The sequence below is a fragment of the Trachurus trachurus genome (assembly GCF_905171665.1).
Source record: "Trachurus trachurus genome assembly, chromosome: 15".
Taxonomy (NCBI): domain Eukaryota; kingdom Metazoa; phylum Chordata; class Actinopteri; order Carangiformes; family Carangidae; genus Trachurus; species Trachurus trachurus.
In genome coordinates this window covers 21703431-21722535 of record NC_139906.1, presented here as the reverse complement: position 1 = coordinate 21722535, position 19105 = coordinate 21703431, and the positions used below count along the sequence as shown (strand labels likewise).

The 19105-nt window shown below is 43.2% G+C and overlaps 1 protein-coding gene across 1 annotated transcript in view; it reads left to right on the top strand.

Annotated features, from left to right (window-relative positions):
• Nucleotides 1–19105, top strand: part of adgra1b (adhesion G protein-coupled receptor A1b) — a gene marked incomplete at both ends in the record, with an annotated part of 168525 nt that overhangs the window by 97456 nt on the left and 51964 nt on the right. Inside the window, 2 exons of the mRNA XM_083987586.1 lie at nucleotides 14988–15198; nucleotides 15670–15878. Coding sequence (XP_083843712.1) covers nucleotides 14988–15198; nucleotides 15670–15878 — 420 coding nt within the window. The remainder of the gene's footprint in view (nucleotides 1–14987; nucleotides 15199–15669; nucleotides 15879–19105) is intronic.

Genomic DNA, 19105 nt, shown 5'->3' with positions numbered 1-19105 from the left:
TCTGCGGTCACTGTGTACACTAAGTGGGATGGCTAATAAGTCCCTGTTGGGTAACATGGCTGCCTCCCAGCTAATCACTTTTTGAGACAGAATCTTCAAAGTGTGCCCTCTTGTCTGATGCTAATCTGGGCCAAGTGGGGGCTCTGTAGATGGATGAGAGTGGGCTGTGGTTAGATTGGCTTGAGTTAGTCCTGCTCCATCCAAATCATCTGTCCCTGCATTTCAATGATCTGTTATGGATGACTACTTAAAAACCAGATGAACTAATGTTAAACATGTGCAGCCACTAAGTACAGATACTAACCTTGGATGAAGTAAAATGCTGCATTTGTTTTTTACAACTTTGGCAACAAGTACATGGCACATGAAGTCAATTTGTCAGATCAGCCAGGAATTGAAAGAGCGATGACATTGAGCAGACAGTACCTCCTACCAAACTCTCAACAAGATCAAAACAAAATGAATGGATTGTACCTTTTCTTCATTTTGTGATCGTATGTGATCTGTGTTGATAATCTTTGTTGTGGTTCTTTGTGTTTCATTCTCAGTTTTTCAACCATCAGAACTCCTTAAAACCCTGGGCCTGTTATTATAAAATTAGCATCAATACTCCCTCCTGTCACTTCTCCTGCTGACGTCTAATGGATAACGTAGTTCTTCTTTGTGCTATCTTTGGACTGCACATAAACGTGCATAGGTGCTCTGGTTGTATGATCTCTACAAATGGCATTACACCACTGCTCTGTACACATTACTGTATGTGTTACCTATAAGAACTAGCCTACACACACCAGCAGAGTGTGCAAACCAATAAAATGATGAGGAAAGTATTTTTTATTGATTATCCAGAATTTTCATTGAACTGATTCAACTGACATTATTTTTTAATTATTATAACCTTTATTTAACCAGATTTGTCCCATTGAGATCCAAGATCTCTATTGCAAGAGAGACCTGGCAGCACATAAAGTTTCAACACATAGTCACATTAATCATAGACATAAAAAAAACAAATAGAATACAAATAACAATTAAATTTACAAGATTAGTTAAATTAATTTACAAGATTAGTCAAAAAATAAAACATTTGTACTCCTGAAGCCTGGATGTAATGGAATTTATCATGGACTTGAATACATTCAGAGATACCAGACTTTGGAGTTTGAACTCTGACTGCAAAATGTTCCATGCAGCAGAAAATCGAAAAGCTTTCTTTCCCATATCTGTTCTGAGTTTAGGAACAGTAAAATGAAAAAAGTCCGGAGAGCGGAGACTGTAGGCCCTATTATTCAAGATTAAAATGAATGAAATAAATCGGAATCATCTCAAGATAAGCCTTGTAAATCAGCACATATCAATGGCCAATCCGGCCAATTTACTTTAGTGTATAAGACACAATGATGAGTTAGAGCTCCACAGTTAGCGATAAACCTCAGAGCATCATGATACACACTATCCAGCATGTGGAGGCATTGAGCGGAGGCATTCATATATAACACATCACCATAATCAATAATCGGAAGAAAGCTTGACTCCACCAGTTTCTGTTTCACCCTAAAAGAAAAGCAATACTTATTTCTGAAATAAAATCCAAGTAAAAGCTTCAGCTTCTTTACAGTGTAGCCTACTGAATATGTCAAGACAAGTGGTCAATCATTCAATATCATATTTAAAAGTAGATACAAGTTCAGTTTGTTGACGATTACTGGTGACAATGACAGACAGACTTGACCTGGCTGATTTAGAATTAGTGAAAAACAGTTTTGTTTTATCAGCATTTAGAACAAATTGCCGTTGGTAGAGTTGTTCTTGCACTCTGTTAAATGCATTCTGCAGATATGCAAACACTTCTGCAGGCGTGGGTGGCAAAGCAATATATGACTGTGTCATCAGCATAAAAATGAAAGGCTGCATTTGGAATATTCATTCCAATATTATTTTTATACAAAGTAAATAACACAGGGCCTAGGACTGAACCTTGTGATACCCCCTTGTGGACAAATTGAACCTCAGAAGAAACACCTTCTTCTTTTCACTAGGTGTGGGTTGTTTAGAGGGGTTTTTAGAGTTAAACAAGAACCCAGAGGAAATAAAATGTTTGTTAAAACAATTTAATATACTGTTCTGTCAGTTACTCTGCTACCATCAATCAGCATACTGGAAGGATGATTAACTGAGTTAGAGGTAGACGACAAAGATTGATATGCAACAGTCTATCAGTTCCATACAATGCTTTAGGGGGCATTGACTTAACAGCACCTTTTTCGATGGCAGTTTTTGGTAATGCTGCTGTGTAACTTGTATACACAATGTCAGCAAGTATATATAATCCTGTTTGCTAATTTGCAATGAGGCACAAGCAGTTAACTTCTCAAGGCAGTGGGACTGACAGCACAAGATGTGTGTCAAAACACCCACACACCCCTTGTTTTCTATGTTAAGTTCAGAACAGCAGCAGTTTTACCATGCCGCCTCCCCCGGATCAGCACATCTCAGCCACTGTATCTGTACTACTTCTGTCAGTAATGTGTGCTGCCTGCCATCCTCCTGCGTAGCAGAGAGGAGCAGAGAAGTGGTTGAGTAAGACGACCGCCAAGAAAGAGGCATATTGCTAAACAAAGATGACAAGCACTTGAAAGCTTTATCCAGGCCAAAAGACAGAAGAGTGACAAGAGCTGCAGCTTTCTTATGTTGATTAATTTCCAATCAGCCGATAAGGCTTCACAATGTCATGGAGTAATGAAAAACACTCTGCAATTTCCCAAAGGCTAATTTAAGATATATACACTGTTACAGTTACAGTCATATGCTGAATATTCTCTATTTTAATCAAGCAGTTATTCTTAAAAAAAAACTTCCATCACAATTTCCTAAATTCCCTGATGTCTTGAAAAGTGAGTGTCTTGTTCACTCGTCTAAAGAGCCCAGGAAACAGCACGTCCTCCACAGCTAGGGGCTGGACACTGTGAAGTTTTGGCTCTAAAAATGTCTGTTTAATCAATTATTAAAATTATTGCCGATTACTTTTTCTGCCTATCAATTAATCATTCAGTTGGCTTACTGTTTCTGCTGTTATTGCTGGTACTGTATTCACTAGGGGTTCTCGGTTTATGCAGTATCATAGAAATGCTAGAGGTTAAACAAGGTTAAATTTTACTTATCACTAACATCTGTGGCCAACTACCATGGCTATTAACTGTGGTTAATTTGACTCCAGTTAGGTGTTTTAACCAGCAACCAGCACAATCATTGGAGGACAGAGCAAACATAAGCAGGGTTTTCTAAACTTGTCACTACGAGGTTTCCACAGCGTCCAGTACAGGAGCAAAAGATGCATCTTTTGACTGCTAAAAGAGTTAGCACTAGCCCCGGTAATTTAGTTTAGTTTAGTTTATTAATTTGGTTGATTAAATAAGAGACTGACAAAATGCATATTGGTCAGTAATACAGTACATGCAACCAAAAGGTGTAGGCTGAAGCAATAGCTTATTATGCCTATCCTTTGCACATAAGATTTCCATTTACATAGTAAAAATAAAGAGCAATAAAATAAAAACAAACAAAAGACAAGCAAACAACTAACAACACAACAGTGGAAATAAAGAGCATTAAAATAAAAACAAACAAGCACACAAAAGACAAACTAACTAACAACAAAGCAAAGCCAAATCAGGACAGAGTGTGTATTATAATTTGTATTTGCAAATCAAACGAGTAGAAAGTAGCAGCAGGTGTCTGAGTTCTGTGTCTGAAACAGAAAAAAACAAGTGATGTGCTTTTTCCTTGTTTACAGAGTGAGCAGGAAGCAGGTTATGTTTAATGACTTTGAGAATGTCCCTAGTGCATCAATGATGGTCATTTTGATCACTGTTATCTTGATATTATAAGAGTTTTTCTATGTAACAGAGCAGCAGAGGGTTGACTCATGCCTGAGACTTTTCTGCTTGGAATGGGTTGTCTCCAATATGCTGGGTTAGATCTTCGGCCCCCAGGAATAGTTAAAGTGACTGGATGTTTAGATGTGAATGTACATCTCCTATACAGGATATTTTTATCATCACTTCATGTATGGTAATCCTTGAGGCTTCTGCCTACACAGGTCCATGGTGTTTTGAATTTAACCTGCTATTTTAATATATTTCAAAGTCACATGCCCCTCGTTCAGACCACCTCTATTACCACATGGCTCAAGGCAGCAGTTTACTGCGATTGTGCTAAACAGGCAGTGGATTGACACCAGCTTATTACCCCTGTTTAACAGATTAAAAGGCTGACGAATCGAGCGCAGATCCCCAGGGATTTCATTTTCTCAAAGTAAGCTCAGATCATCATCTCTTTTTTATCTTATTAAGAAAATTGCGATTCCCATCATAGCCATCACCATCATGGCGCCGGAGAAATTGCTGCGTGCCTGATTGTTCTCATTGGAGTGATGGCCCTGATTGTGAAATGCAAGCCTCCTTCCTCTCTTTTTCACTACATATATGAGTCAATTGGCTCTGGTCCCACTGTAGCTGGGGTTGAGGGGGGAGGTTGACTATGGATGGGACTTTCATTGATCAAAATATGGAGGGGGATGGGGGAAAGCGGAACAGCCAGAGCGAGCTGACTATGGTAATGCTTCAACAGATCGATTAAAGGGATGTGCGTTTGAGGCACAAGAGCGCTCCAATAAATCCTCTATCCTACCCTTGCTCGCAGTGAAGTGTCTTGGATTCTTCAGCATGACCAAGACGGGGAGAGACAACTATAGAATACCAAACAGCAGCCAATCAAAGGGGCATGCAATACATAAAAAAGTTGCATAGAAATAGAAGAACTTATAAGTGTTTATTCCATGAGCAAGTGTTCTTTTTATCATTTGAGAATAACTCAGATTTCATTAGAATGGGAAAAGCCAGTTGAAACTGATCTTTGGAGTCCCAAAAGACCTCATGTAGCTTTGAAAGAACTGGTCGACATTTAGGAAAATGAGCTTATGCACCTTATTGTCAAGATGAATGCTATATCAGTCTGTTTGTCAAGATCCTGGAGCTGAAATAATATTATTCCAGGTTATCATAAAGACTGTTGTTTTTCACAGAATGTCAAGCTATTCCTTCAAAACGCAGATGACCCATAATAGTACGCTTTAGCTTACACATGACATCCATATGAATCTAGAGTTTACAAGCACCTAAAACTAAGACTTAAGAAATGCTGCTAACTCCTGTTTAGTTAAAAGATGTTGTAGGATGGAACGGACAAAAACTATATTAATTTGTTTTCTGACACAAATCTGGATGAGGATCAATTTCATTTTCAAAAATAGAGTAGAGTGGATGAAGCCTAGGAGAGACCACCAACACTGGCAGCAGTGTGATGCAGAGGTGGAACAAAGGCTCCCAAGTTAAGACCAAGAAGCTCCAATTAAAATTGAAGTGAAGTCTTAAACAGTCGATATTTTGTGTCCTATATGGTCTAAGCTCACCTTCCCCCTGCCCATGATGCTTCATTGGCTGTAACCGAGAAAGCGTTTTTTTTTTTGGTGTGTGTTGGGAAGGATATCTTGGCTTGAGGTCCAAGAGAAGTCACAAGTCAGTCAGTTACTTTTGAGTTTGTCAGTTAAAGTCTTACAGAAGCTATTTGTTTGTTGTACAGAGCCAGTTGCTGCAGAGCCAGGGTTAGCCAAGTGTTTACTTAGCAGTCTGGAGGAAATGTTCAGCATCAAACTTCACCTCTTTACTCACTCAGATCTATCTCCAGAGATGGGAAGCAACTCACACTTTGTTTCTATCGCATCTTTTGCTCTGCACCTGTAAAATCCCATCTCATCACATCCACAGTCATCACCTGCTGCTCCCGGCAAGGAACCACATCGAGCACCGGGGGAAGTTCCTGAACTGTGGAAGGCAGGTGACTCAAGTCCACAACTCTGGGGTGGTGTGTCATCAGTCCACGAGCAGCCAGTGGTTACAAAACCTTTAAGACATAAGGTGCAGTACAGCAGTAGTAGTCGTAGTGTATTTGGGTATGAAGTATGTTTGGAACATAGTACGTGTACAAGTCAAGAAGTCTGTATGGATGTTTTTACACCAGAGGAATTCTCTAAGCGAAGCAACAGTCAACATCCTCTGCAAAAACACAGGATACAAACTTCTCAGAGCCTGTGTTTTTCTATGTAGTATCCCTTAAGCACTATATGAGTGAATAATATATCTCCTGCTATCATCGCAGAAAGAAACACACCCATTATTGACTTTAAAAAATGTGGAGGCTAGAATTTTAATAGAGCCAATCTAATGTGACTAAACACAGTGGGCGAGAGCAGTGTGCTGGGAGGGTTTGGTGAACACGCTTAGTCTTGTTTTAGTTTTTTTTTCCTGGATTCATCCTTTACCAACTTTTCTCATCTGTCTTTTTTTTCTTTTTTTTTTTAAATGTGTTCGATGGACAAATGTTCATGTTTGGAGCCCCAGGTGTCATTAATGCATCACCACAGCCCACATGCAGTAAAAGCAGACACACAGAGACAAACAGTATACTGTAGGAGCGCAATAAACAGCCCGCTGCCATGGGAATGAGTTTGTCACTTCTGCCAGTGAGTTCATCATCAGCCCGATGAGATAAAGATGACCACCAAAGCCATTACAGTTTTATTTGGTGCAGTTGAAGGATTAGTGGGAAGGGATTAATATGGTAAAAGGAGGCCATAAATATATGGCTCTCTCCTTCCCCTTTTCCGTGCTTTAATTTCCCTCCCTGATCTGCTAGATTTGTCCTGGGAATGCCCAAGGGCATTTTCCAGACATTTAAATGAGAGAAAAGGCCATTTAAGACAATCAGATCTCTAGACAATGCTAATGGTAGCTTGAATACATTTAAGCTAATTGATGCCTCTTCTTGATTTCTCACATATGCATAATTAAAATTGTTGTGTTCTTAACGTGATTTGCCATGTAACGTTCTCAACACAGCCTCTGGGCTTTTTCCACACACCGCCGTGTGATGGATTTCATGTTTTTATGTTTGTCATGGCTGACAGGTCATGTGAGTGTGTCTGTGTGATTGCTTCACTGCCTCTCCCTCCGCTGCAGGGTTCAGCTGGAAGCAGTCAGCTTGTTGCATCATCTACCACGATGATGGGACCGTGGAAGCCCCATTATGCTGTTTAGCCGTGTGTGTGTGTGTGTGTGGAGGTGATTCATCTCCGGAGCTTTGTTTCTCGCTCCTCTGCATGATTTGTCTTTGGGATGCGGACTGCGACGACCCCTCGACCCGGCTCACGCGTGTGTTTGGTTTACACAACAGCAGGTGTGGAGATGTGATGGGAGGGATGATGCGAAGAGAGGAGAAATCTTATAGAGCTGCTGCCTGCGCTGCATTATCACTGATGAGCACACCACAAAAATGTAGTTACATCACCTTTAAAAAAAGAAAAAAAAATCTTTGAAATCTTCATCATTTGATTTTTTTATGGAGAGGAGGTTTCGACAGTAGTTAATCATGTTCCCAAGTGGTCTTGGTCTCCAGCCAGCCATCCCTCTGTAGCATGTAGCGTTCCCCACAGTCATGCATATTCATGTTTACCCATGTTGATATACAGTAGAGGCACTCATCACATGAAGCACCCCTTCATCCCACCGACCCACCGACCCCCACCCATCCCCTGCCACCGTGGAAGGAAATTGTTAAGTCACGCAGATTCATCAGCAAGTTACCATGGAGACACCTGGGCAGCACCAACTGTACCTTCTTGCCACTGAATCATAAATGGGAGCAAGGACTGTGGGCCAACATATCTCAGTGGTTATTACCATCAGCTAATACAGGCGATACATCATGTAAAAGAGACAAGATGCACATCTTAACTCCCCCGGGTATCTGTGTCTGTGTGTGTGTGTGTGTGTGTGTGTGTATGTGTATGTGTATGTGTGTGTGTGTATAGCAATAGGATTCATTACAGCATGAATGTCAACTGCTACACTCTGCAGTATAATTATTCCATCGCAGTTAATTTGTCGAGTCAGTTTTCTTTCCTGCAAAAACTGCAAACTGTTTGATAGCATATGTTTATGAGATCAATAACGGTGTTGGCTCACCAAAACCCAGAGATTGTCATGAACACCACACATGCAGAAAATCAAATAGCGACTGAAAAGTAATTGAATGATTCAATCTGCGAAGAGCACACATCAGTTCACATTCATTTCACCTCAGAGCCGAATCTCAAATTACAATCTGAAAAGGCCCTAAAGAGACTGCAGTTGTTCTACCCCCCTCTGCCTTCAAATGGAGATCTACTTTAATCATGTGGTTCAAGTGGAGGACACACTTTGTGGTTAAAGCTACCGCTAAGTTGTGTAATTTGATATTTGTGCAGTGCAGATAAAGACACAGTGTGTGAAATAACGTCATTAGGCAGGTGGCGCAGGAGTGAGACACATATAAATGTATAAGTGACCTTGATTGAATGACTGTTTATCCTGTTTGTATTGGACTAATGACTCAAAATAAGTGAAGGTTAAACAGAGTAACATAGATTACATTAGATAACATACAGTAGATCAAAGATATAGAGGAATTAAAGGGAGAACAATTATGACCTTATCCACAGAGTAGTCCAAGTAGAGACTAATCCCAAGTTATGACTGTTTCGCCTCACACGCGCGGCCAGCACACCCACTTTGTGTGATAGCCAAGTGTTATTGCTCCACCAAATGACCGCCCATTAATCCCGTCTCCCTGCAGCTGAATCAAACTTGAGAAGTGTAATTGTCGGAGAGAGGATGTGGTGACAGTAAAGCACAACCTGGACCGACTCCAGCGGCACTGCACGACTGTGTGTGTTTGTGTCTGTGTTCATGTTGATGTTCCTTATTCTGCCTTAGGTGAAAAAGGTACGTTATTATGGACTGGATGCCGACTGCTTTCCCTGGGATTCAAGTCATGGCAAATCAGTCTTAGTCACAAACAGGCCAATTATACCTGGTTCAGCGGTAGTGAGAGCGAACATGTTGGTGAATAAACAGGTAATGAACGGTTTAGAGTGAAGGAATACATGAATAGATAAAAGGCCTGGCAGGTACTTGCAGAAGAGCCATTTCCTCAACTTACATGGACAAGAATTTGATGTTTTCTTTTACTTAATGACGCATCTAGACCTCTGTTCTGCATTCATTCTTTATTCTATATTATCATAGAGAAACAGATGCCATGGTTTCAGTATCACTATCCTACATATAACACTGCATAGAATTAGACATTTGTGTAACACTGAACTGCTTTGCAGAGAGCAAACTTGTCGCTGAGATGCAATCCTTTGAAGTCTCCAGCTTCTGTGTCAGCGAAACGGAAATATAACATATAATGTACATTTTAAAAAGATAACTAAGACATGTCTCTCCACAAAGATGAAGATTATAGCAACCTGTGCATCTTGCATTGATGTCATCCAAGCTTGTCATCATTGTCCTTTCACTATTCTTCATGGATGTGGCTGCTCTTGGCTCTGGTACAGGAAGATTACATCCCACATTCCCGTTCTTAATCAGGCCAACAAAGCTTAGATTGGCTCAGTGATTTTCCAATCGAGTGTGTGGACCAGCGATGGCCACAGAAATACAGCTGTTTACTGTACTTACCAGTGGAACCGGGCTAATGCAGTGGAAGCCAAGTCTGCAGTGTGCTGCTGCTCACAGTGGTAAACAAGACAAGGTCAATACCTGCTATAGGGCCGGACCATGTGCAGTCAGTGTTATTGAGGATGGGGTTGAAAGCTGCTGCCACGGTCGGTCTGAGGAACAGCCACCGAGTGTCGACCAGTGATGTGCGGAGCTGTGTGTTGAAGTTGAGCAGGATAACATGGAGACACAGTGGACCAGAGACGTCCAGATGATAACAGAGATCTGGCTATGACTAATGCTCTCTCTCTCTCTCTCTCTCTCTCTCTCTCTCTCTCTCTCTCTCTCTCTCTCTCTCTCATACCCACGCAAACACATGTTTATTTGCATATCGAGCAGAGGTGAGATCTTACTATAAGTGGTCACTCGAGACAGATGTGGAGATGCATTTAAATGCCAGGTGTGAACTGATGTACTTTAGAGCTGTTTACTAGTGACTGGATGACCTGAGTAGCATATTAATGCTTAGTCTGAACAGGGCCAGAGAGACACATGGCCAATCAGTGGCTGTAGAGGTCAAATATGAGCGGTCTTCTTACTGTCAACACAAGTGTCTACATAACCATCGCTGCTTGTGAAGTAATTGTGATAAATAAAGACCCTGAGGCCCAGGTGATTACAATGACACAAAACACGTCTGTGTGGCAGCGGGTCTGTTCTTGGTTCTCTCTGTCCAACTCCATCTTAAATTGTTGTTTCATGTCGGTATAAAAAGGAGGTCTTAGAGGTTAATCAGTGGTCAAAGCAGGGCCACAGCCTTCAGCTGTTACAGGGGCCAGTGGTGTCTCTAGGTCAGCTCTCCTGGGCCATTAACAGTAGCTTGTTACTACTGTCTTATCCTTGCTTCCTTGAAAAGAATGCTGATTGTAATTGTCATGCACAGATATTGAAAAGATTGCGATTTATCTTAAAACACTGGGATTGTATGTAAAAAAGAAAAAAATTCTACATCAAGTGGAGGATTGCAGAATCATTCAAAACTTTTTGTCTGGATGTTAAGATGTTACGACCCGTGTTCCTCTCACTCTCTCTCTGGATGATTTCACAGAGCTCTCTGTGCACAGCTTTCATTAGAGCTACTTTCTGCCATAGAACCTGTTGCATCTTGACTTTCATAGCTGGATATCTAAAGATCACTGCACATTCTGCTCACAATTTTTCCTCATGCATAATTTGTTTCTTGTCATTACAGTGCTGCATGGAAATAGTTTCTTTCAGGAGACACCGCGCACTGAGTCACAGTCGTCCTTGCCTTCACTTAACAGTGGTGATGTAGGCTTTATTGACGTGGCAACAGGAGACTAAAGAGACAAACTCTTCTTATAGATTATTGAATGTGGTAGGACTAGGAGCTGAAAATGGCCAATCAGGTTCTGCATAGAGAGTAGTAGTTGTTGATGCTGAAAATCTGTGAATTTCCCTCCTAGGATCTGTTCTGTCTAAGACTTGCCTCCTTTTGGCTCATTATCAATCACCCTGCAGCTAATATATTAGTTATGCTTTTACACACAATGAATTCATTAATTTGTAATCCACAATGCCTTTTTATTCTAACAATGCTGTCCATCTGTTGCAGCTCCTTGAATGTTTTTTGTTGAGGAAACCACCCGGTGATGTGACAGTTAGAGTCAGAGCTGACTGAGGAGAGTGTGGCTGACAGCTGAGGTACAGCCCTGCTTCTCCACAGAGCCTGAATTTCCTGCTACAAACGTGCTCAAACGGCCGCCGCACCCCAACCAACACAACCCTTCTGGAGAAAAAAACAGACTCTTGTTGGCATGGCAACCGTTTAGGACTGTTTAATTTCTCTTGATAAGTAACGCTAACAACACTGCAACGCGGTAATGCTCAGGAAGAAAATGCCTTTTAAGCTTCAACCATGACAATCACTTATGCAGAATTATATCCTTTGTTGTATTTTCATGTCAGGCAAGACAAATATGTTGAAACCTCAGAAGCAGCTCCAACAGAGGCGTGTGTTTAAGCTCTCGTTAAATGTTACTTGTGGGCAAACTGTTTTATTTTCAGGCTCTAAAGCATCATGGGTAGGAAGGACCCCCTGAAGTGTCCTGATGTCTACCTATTTGTCATGGTCATCGTGTCTTTGACCATGTCTGCGCTGACAGGACTGCCAGTGATAACAAAAAAGAATTATGCAAATCTCCCATCATGCTTGTCAGCAGTTCTTCTCGGCCGGGGCCGAGCTCACCAAGCTGCCCTTTGAGCTAAATTCATTTCATTCATAGTTAATTTCCAAGTTGCCGCCCGCTCAAATAAATAAATTTATCTCTCCCAATGATATATCTACAAAGGCACAGAGCTGTAGCTTTTTCTAATTTTGGATTATACAATGAAGAAGGAAAAAATGTCTCACTGGCGCTCTTAATTTTCACCTTTGTCTAAACACTTTCTACAGTAATCCCCCTGTGAAACGAAAGAGCCGTGCTTAAGCGTGATGTTTACGCTGTGATTTGGTGGCTGCCCCGGGTCAAACACGGCTGTTGTGTTTTGCCCTCCAGGCTGTTTTGCAGTTTTGCGGTTCTATCGAGCAGGGCTGTGCATCAAGGAGCAGGTGGAAGAGGGACGGAGGGAGGGAGGCGGATGAGAGGGAACAGCCTGAAATAGGAGGTGACTGCTGACATTCACCTGGATGCCCTCTGTAAGGACAGGAATAAGTGAAGGAGGGGGGAAAAAAAGCAAAGGAGAATGATCACCAGGCTGGAGCGAGAGATGGAGGGGAGTGTGCGATTATGGTTACTAAGGCTACAGCATGCTGCCCCGGTGGAGAGGGAGGGGCTTGGAGGAAGGTCAGACGGCTGAGGTACATCCAGCTAAATCAACTCTGAAGTGTGAGGTCCCCGGTGGTGTTGGGGTTGAGGAAATGTAGCTGTTTAGGTTGCTCAGGAGGAACATAGATTGTAGCTTAGAACGAGACCTTGCACACACTGTGGCTTATAGCACACCCTCTGGGCTGTAAATCCCTTTGATACGCCACATAAAAGAGGCTAAAAGATGTAGAAAGAGATGAAAAGACAAGTATACGAGATAAGATTTCTTTTTGTGAGTCGTACGCTTTGAAAACACCACCACCACCCCCAGGGACGGCGGTCACCTGGCAATCCGTGCTGCCGGCCGTATGAGGAAAGGACCCCTCGGATAGCGTGCCACACTCTCTCGATTTGTGGAGGAGGCTAAAAATCCTGTCTGACTCCGTCCCTGATGTCTGTATCCTGTGACGTCTTGGCAACAAACTGCCAAGCTTAAGCTGTTCAAAGAAAGGAAATGATGCAACGTAAATTTCAAGGCAAGGCTTTGCTGCCACCCCCCCCTCCCTCCTTCCCTCCATTCACATACACACACTGCAGGATGAAAATCAATAGTCTTTCAAGAGTGAGTCAATACAGAAACTAATAGCCAACAAACCCGATGCCGTAGAATCACCTCTGGCTCCTCACATTTGGTGGCTCTAATGTATAGATATTGTGCTTAAGCACGCTGTTGCTCTTTGTCATCGCTATAGAATCACTTTCAGGACAATAGAAGGACCAGCAGCATCAAAACAACCCAGACTGAGGCATCTGAGGGGCCACACACCCCAACATCACTCAGGGGACCCACACACACTAACAAACAGAGCCTCTCCGTGGCCAGAATAAGAAACATAAGAACGGACAAACGAGATCTTGTTTAACTTGATTAAGAAATTCTGCCATCTTTCTCCGAGACATTGATTTGGCCGAACGTCTGACTAAGCAGCTCCCCATTAACTGTAAGGGCACTTTATGGGCATCCACATTCATCTTGGACAGGAAGTTTCCCTCCCCTTTAGGCTCAAAGTGCTGATCCTCTCACGCTGGAGGGTGACATGATTGAAAGCTGAACAAAAACAGACTTCATTTGGAAAGCCGGGCCCCGCCATGCACAGCCATCATTATCTTTATTATGAAGACGTATCATCGTCAGCCTCACCATTAGCATTGTTCACCATTAGGGTCAATGACTAGATAAATAGGTGGGATCGTTCATTAAGTGTTTTTTGCCCCTTAGAAATCTGTTCTCGGTGCAGAAATGTGTTAATTGCCTCAGCTGTTCTGTTCATTTGAAAGAGCAGCCTCTGTGTAATCACGTCTTAATAAATCAACATGAAGAGCACATCAATTTGTCTTGTGCACCTCAGTGTTTGACTCTGTGAGTGAAGGTCTCAGACCAGAGGATTAGCACATCACAAGGGAAACAGTGCGTAGAACCTTTTTTTCCTTTTCACCCTGGTGTTTATTCACCTCTGCAGGACCACACTAGTTCCATTTCTGTGTTTTTTCCATGAAATATTAAAAACACTACAGTGTGCATGGTTATATCAGCTGAGAGGAGGCATGGAGTTGAGTGTGTGGCCACATGTGCATCTCTTCTGTGCTGACTGTGTCACTTTAGAAGCATTTTTGTGATTAAACTTGATCTTTCCGCAGGGTTAAGTGCTGCCTGCCCTGTAAGCGCAGCGAGCACTCTCACCCTTGAGCAACATTTCTGTCCACCAGGGGCGTTGATTCTCTAAACCCTGAGCTGTGCCAAAAGTTCCTGCAGCTCTTATCATGTATAGCTCCAAAAAAAGAAAAAAAAAACACTGGATGGGGGGGTTTCAGCTCACATTCTCCAGGGACAGGAGAGGCAGAGCCTTCTGACTGCTCATGTGTTATTTGTTCAGTATGTAAAATTATTACCCACAGGTCAGAACACATCAGAGGGATTGTGGAGCTTGAACGCAGCTCTAGTGGAATGTTTTTTTTTTCCAGGCTGCACCAGGGATTGTAGTATTTTTTTATTATTTATTTTTCTTGTTTTTACAGTTACAGCAATAAAAAACAACTTAACAGGATCAGTTTGGACACACTTGGATTCAAAGATGGCGCGTGTCTACACCTTGATATTCCCAAGCCATGCCTTTCTCACAGAACTCCCCCCTTTCCCCCCCAAATATTGTCAGGGGTGTTTTTTTTTTTTACCTTTGGTGTTTATAGTTGGTGAAAAGAAGATAAAGTCAGACCGGTTGTCTCTTTAAATCAAGCTGCAGTGTTGATGTGCCCTCAAGCTGAAATGGTAAGAACCATTTCCACCTCTGCGGCAGGGAGCCTGACCAAATAGGCGCACTAGAGCGCTTCAAACGTGATTCTCATTCCCTTGGTCACTTGTGGTCTATGGTCGCCTCCACTCCTGGAGAGGAAAGCTATTTGTCTTTTCTATGAGAGTTTTTTCCCCCTTCCTTCCTGCGCATCTCGGATACATTATTTAATTTTTATTTTCCTCTCTTTTTTTTTGTTCCATCCGCAGAACTCTGTGGCAGTCGCCTCAATCCATTTACCGCTGGCTGGTACGCCTATCTCCTCCTCTGCGCTGCAATCTGTTGATAACTCCACTTGCAAGCTGCAGTTTATCGTGTTTCGCAATGGGAAACTCTTTCCTTGCACGGGGAATTCGTCAAATCTCGCAGACGATGGGAAGCGTAGGAGCGTTTCAACACCAGTTGCTTTCACCAAATTAGGTAAGAGGAAATCCATTTTTATCATCATGCCTGTGATGTCAACGCTTGTACTGTAAAGCCGATTCGGACTACATGCTTACACACACACGCACGCACGCAAACGCACACGCACATACACACAGCGTATCCGCTCGTTCTGCGCAACAAGCTTCACAGCCTCGTGTGCACGTTGCCAAAAAAATACATGAAAACTCTTGATGATTGTTCCCATCAGATTTGACTCCACAGCTGCTGAATAAAAAAAAAAAGCTGCTTCATGTTTCCATTTGAGATGAAAGTTTATCCACAACACTTCACACAACTGTCTGACACTTGAGTAATGTCCACATTATGCGTGCGTATGTTTAGAGCATGCAGGAGTTTTGTGTGTGTGTGTGACCGCACGCCCCCGTGTCCACACTTCTTTAGCCACATGCACTTACAGACTTTCCACTTGGTTTCCTTAATTGAATGTGTTGCTTTTTCTTGCAGATGGGTGCAGCCTCGGGAGCGCCGTGCACTCCGTTACTATTGCTCTCAGGCACTTCGCACTGGGTGTAGACCCCACCGCAGCCTATTGGGATTTTGACCTGCTGGATGGACACGGTGGCTGGAGGGCAGAGGGCTGCCACATAACAGGCTCCGGGGGCAACACGACCACCATTCATTGCTCCCATCATAATAACTTTGCTGTGCTAATGGTGAGTAGTCTACCGTGTGGTATACCAGTGTCATTCATTGTAGCACACCCATGCCCCCTCCCCACATAAGTGTCTCCCACTGCTTAGGGCCTGTTATGGATCAAATGCATCTCTTTCACCGTGGAATAGATGGGAGTCACGTGTTTTAAGAAGCACTTCATGCAGGGACCTTTAAAAGCTTCCCTTATTGTTGCCCCTTCAGCAGAGGGAAAGGATTTGTCAAATGCGCTACGGGGATTTATTGGCTTTGGAGTGTGCGCCACGCTAAATTCCCCCTATATCCTGGAAATGAGAAGTTGCGTGTGTTGTATAGTCTGCCACCTTTTCCCGAAAAGCAGCACAGCAGCTGAAATAGAAGCGATGCTCAGGAGAAGGAGCGTCTTGTCAGGAGCTATTCGCCTCCGAGCGCAAGTGGTGTGCTAATTGGTTGCAACCATCAGCCGAGCAAAAAAAAAAAAAAAAGAAAGATGTTGGACTGTGAAACATAGCATCGTTTTTTTTCTTCCTTGTCGCTCAACTTGGTCTCGACGCCGCCGAGATGTCTTCCACTGACGACGTCCCCCGGTTCAAACTGATTTCATGAGGATAATACCAAAAGCGCAATGGCATCGCATCGCCCAGTCGCTCCATAGAGCCGCTGCGCCTGGTCCGCTTTTTTTTGGATGAAAAGAAATCCTCCGGATGTTTGAGTGGGATTCGTTAGACTTGGAGGTCAGTTTTCAGTAGAGCATGAAAAGTGTTGTGCTTGAGATGTCGGTGCTTTTTCCGAGTTGCCCTTTTTTTTTTTTACCTGCATATTTTATGAAGCCGCTGTTCAATTCCGTTGTTGTTCGTGTGTGGAAATGAGCTGGCTCGAAAAAAGCCGCATAGGAATGAGAAAGAGTGGGGTACAGAGAGGGGAACAGCGGCGTGTACAAAAAAAAAAAAAAAAAAAAAACGGCATGGGGTTGCTCGGAGGGAGAGAGCGGGGTGTCTGTGGAGAATACTAAGCTGTTGTCAGATAGAGAGCAGATGTCAGATTGTCATTGTGCATGTATTTTTCTATCAAGCACGGGGCTTTGGGGAGGCGCGCCGTGAATGGGCACCTTGTGGCTGTCGAGAGAGCGAAGCGAGGTCGGAGAAATTGGTCTGATTTCCAGGCAGCAGATTAATGATTTTGAACTTCAGGACACGTCCGACAAGTAGAAGGCAGTCGTATAGCGAGGGGTGGAAAGCCGTCACGGCAGCGTCCACATTACAGGTCTTTTAGCCGAGCGTTTGCGCCGGGGATTGCGCGTCTACTAATGCAGTCACCACACCCGCCTGGTCTCTGCAGTGCCCGAGAAAAGGACCCTTATTTACGGACTTGTGACATCATTCTCCTGTTGGCCTCATCTAAAACACTGTATACTGGAGAGAGAGAAAAAAAAAAGACCCTTATAGCCGAGGGTGGCTTCTGCAAGTATTGGACCTGTTGCATAATGTTTTCACGTCAAACTGAGAGGAATTACTGGCTGACTGCAAGTTGAACGTTTTTAATTGACAGCATTTATAAGTCAGGATGAGTCCAGGGAGGCTCTGGTGTGTAACTTATGAAGTGAAAGCCTTTAAATAATACCCAGATCTTCCTTTTGTGTTCAAAAGGAAGATCTGGGTAACAAGTTGCAAAGTCTGTATGACCAAAGTTCCATGATTCAGCCGCTGTGGCAGTGTGGAGGAGACAGGTGATGGTGGTGCTGGCGTTTTCTGGGTGTCAAGTGGCGTTCAAGGCGGTCACACCGGTACACAGCACATCCTCCATCACATTCCTCGTGCCCTAAATGATACAGCCGAATTCCTTGTTTGATCAGCCGTCTGCAATATGGAGTGTAAGGATCCATCTCATGCTGCATCTGTGATGTTGAGCAAACTGACAGCACAAAGCATGACAGCTTTGAAAGATGAATAATGCAACAAAATCATTTCAAAGAGTATGGGTGGTGGGGTGATGGGGTGCCTGAAAGACACAATGCGATATCCAATTCCTGTTGATCCAGACTCGTTTACATTCAGCTCTTATGAGGCTTGTGTGTGTGAGTGTGTGTGTGTGTGTAGGTGTGGAGTGCGTGGAGGTGATTAGTCCACAAATAGCATGACAACCCAATACAACTGTCCCTGCATGGAAACTGAGGTTAGGGATATAAAAAGTACTTTAATGAGAATCTCTTTGACTTGGCTCAGGAAGAATTACATGGTAGAGCATCTCCCTCCCCTGGCTTTGTGATCAGAATGCCAAATAACCGACTTAGGACAGAATCTGTGTGGAAAAACTCGACAGCCTCTAAAGCTTTTGTATGAGCGTATATTACACTCCCCCTGCTGTGGGGTTTTGAAAATTGCTAAATGCATCATTTGTTTATTTGGGTGTTTTTTTTTGTCTGTGTGTGTGTGTTTGTTTTTGTTTTTTTTCTCACATTGGAAAGCAGGTCAATTACTGACCTGTTCCACTGGAAGTAGTGATACAGATTGTTTCAGATGTGGGTCAGGTAGTGAACGGCAGCATGCCTCACTGTTGGATTTTTTCTCCCCCTCCTCCCCTGCACTGGGCTGAACTTGGAGCTGTTAGAAAGCAGCCATCCCAGATTTCAGCACCAGGGACAGTTCCCATGCATTTCTCCAGCCTCCCTCCTTGCCCCCACCCCCACCACCACCACCGTTCCTCCTCCTGCAGGCCTGTGTCTGTCTGAAGGAAGGGCTGACTCACTCGTTTACAGCAATGCAGCCTCATCATCTGTCTTCATCACAGTGACAAGCCTTAACCCCCCCCCCATCCTTTTAACCCCCTACCCCACCTCTACGGTAGCCAGCTCTCCCCTTTTTATTCAGTAATTCCTTCATGGAGGTGTTTATGTAGATGAAGGAGTTCCTGCGTTTGATTGCTGCAACGCTCCAGACTGTTTAATATGCAGGAGCAGACCTTTAGAACGGGAGACACATGGAGGGGGTGGCTGGCTTTTGTAAGTATCCAATCATAACAAAGGCCCTAAGGCCACAGTCCAATAAGGGAAGAGCTGTTCACAGATGTATCCCCGTACACTGTACAGGCCATAATGAATATGTGGAAACCTGGAAACAGGAGTCTTTGCATCACAGTGGGACAGGTGGTCCGCTGCTTAAACGTGGGAGAATCTCATACAGTGTGGGTGTAACTGTGGATGTTTGCAACTGTATTTGTAATGTTGGTAAGTGATGATGGTCTGTAGGAGGAA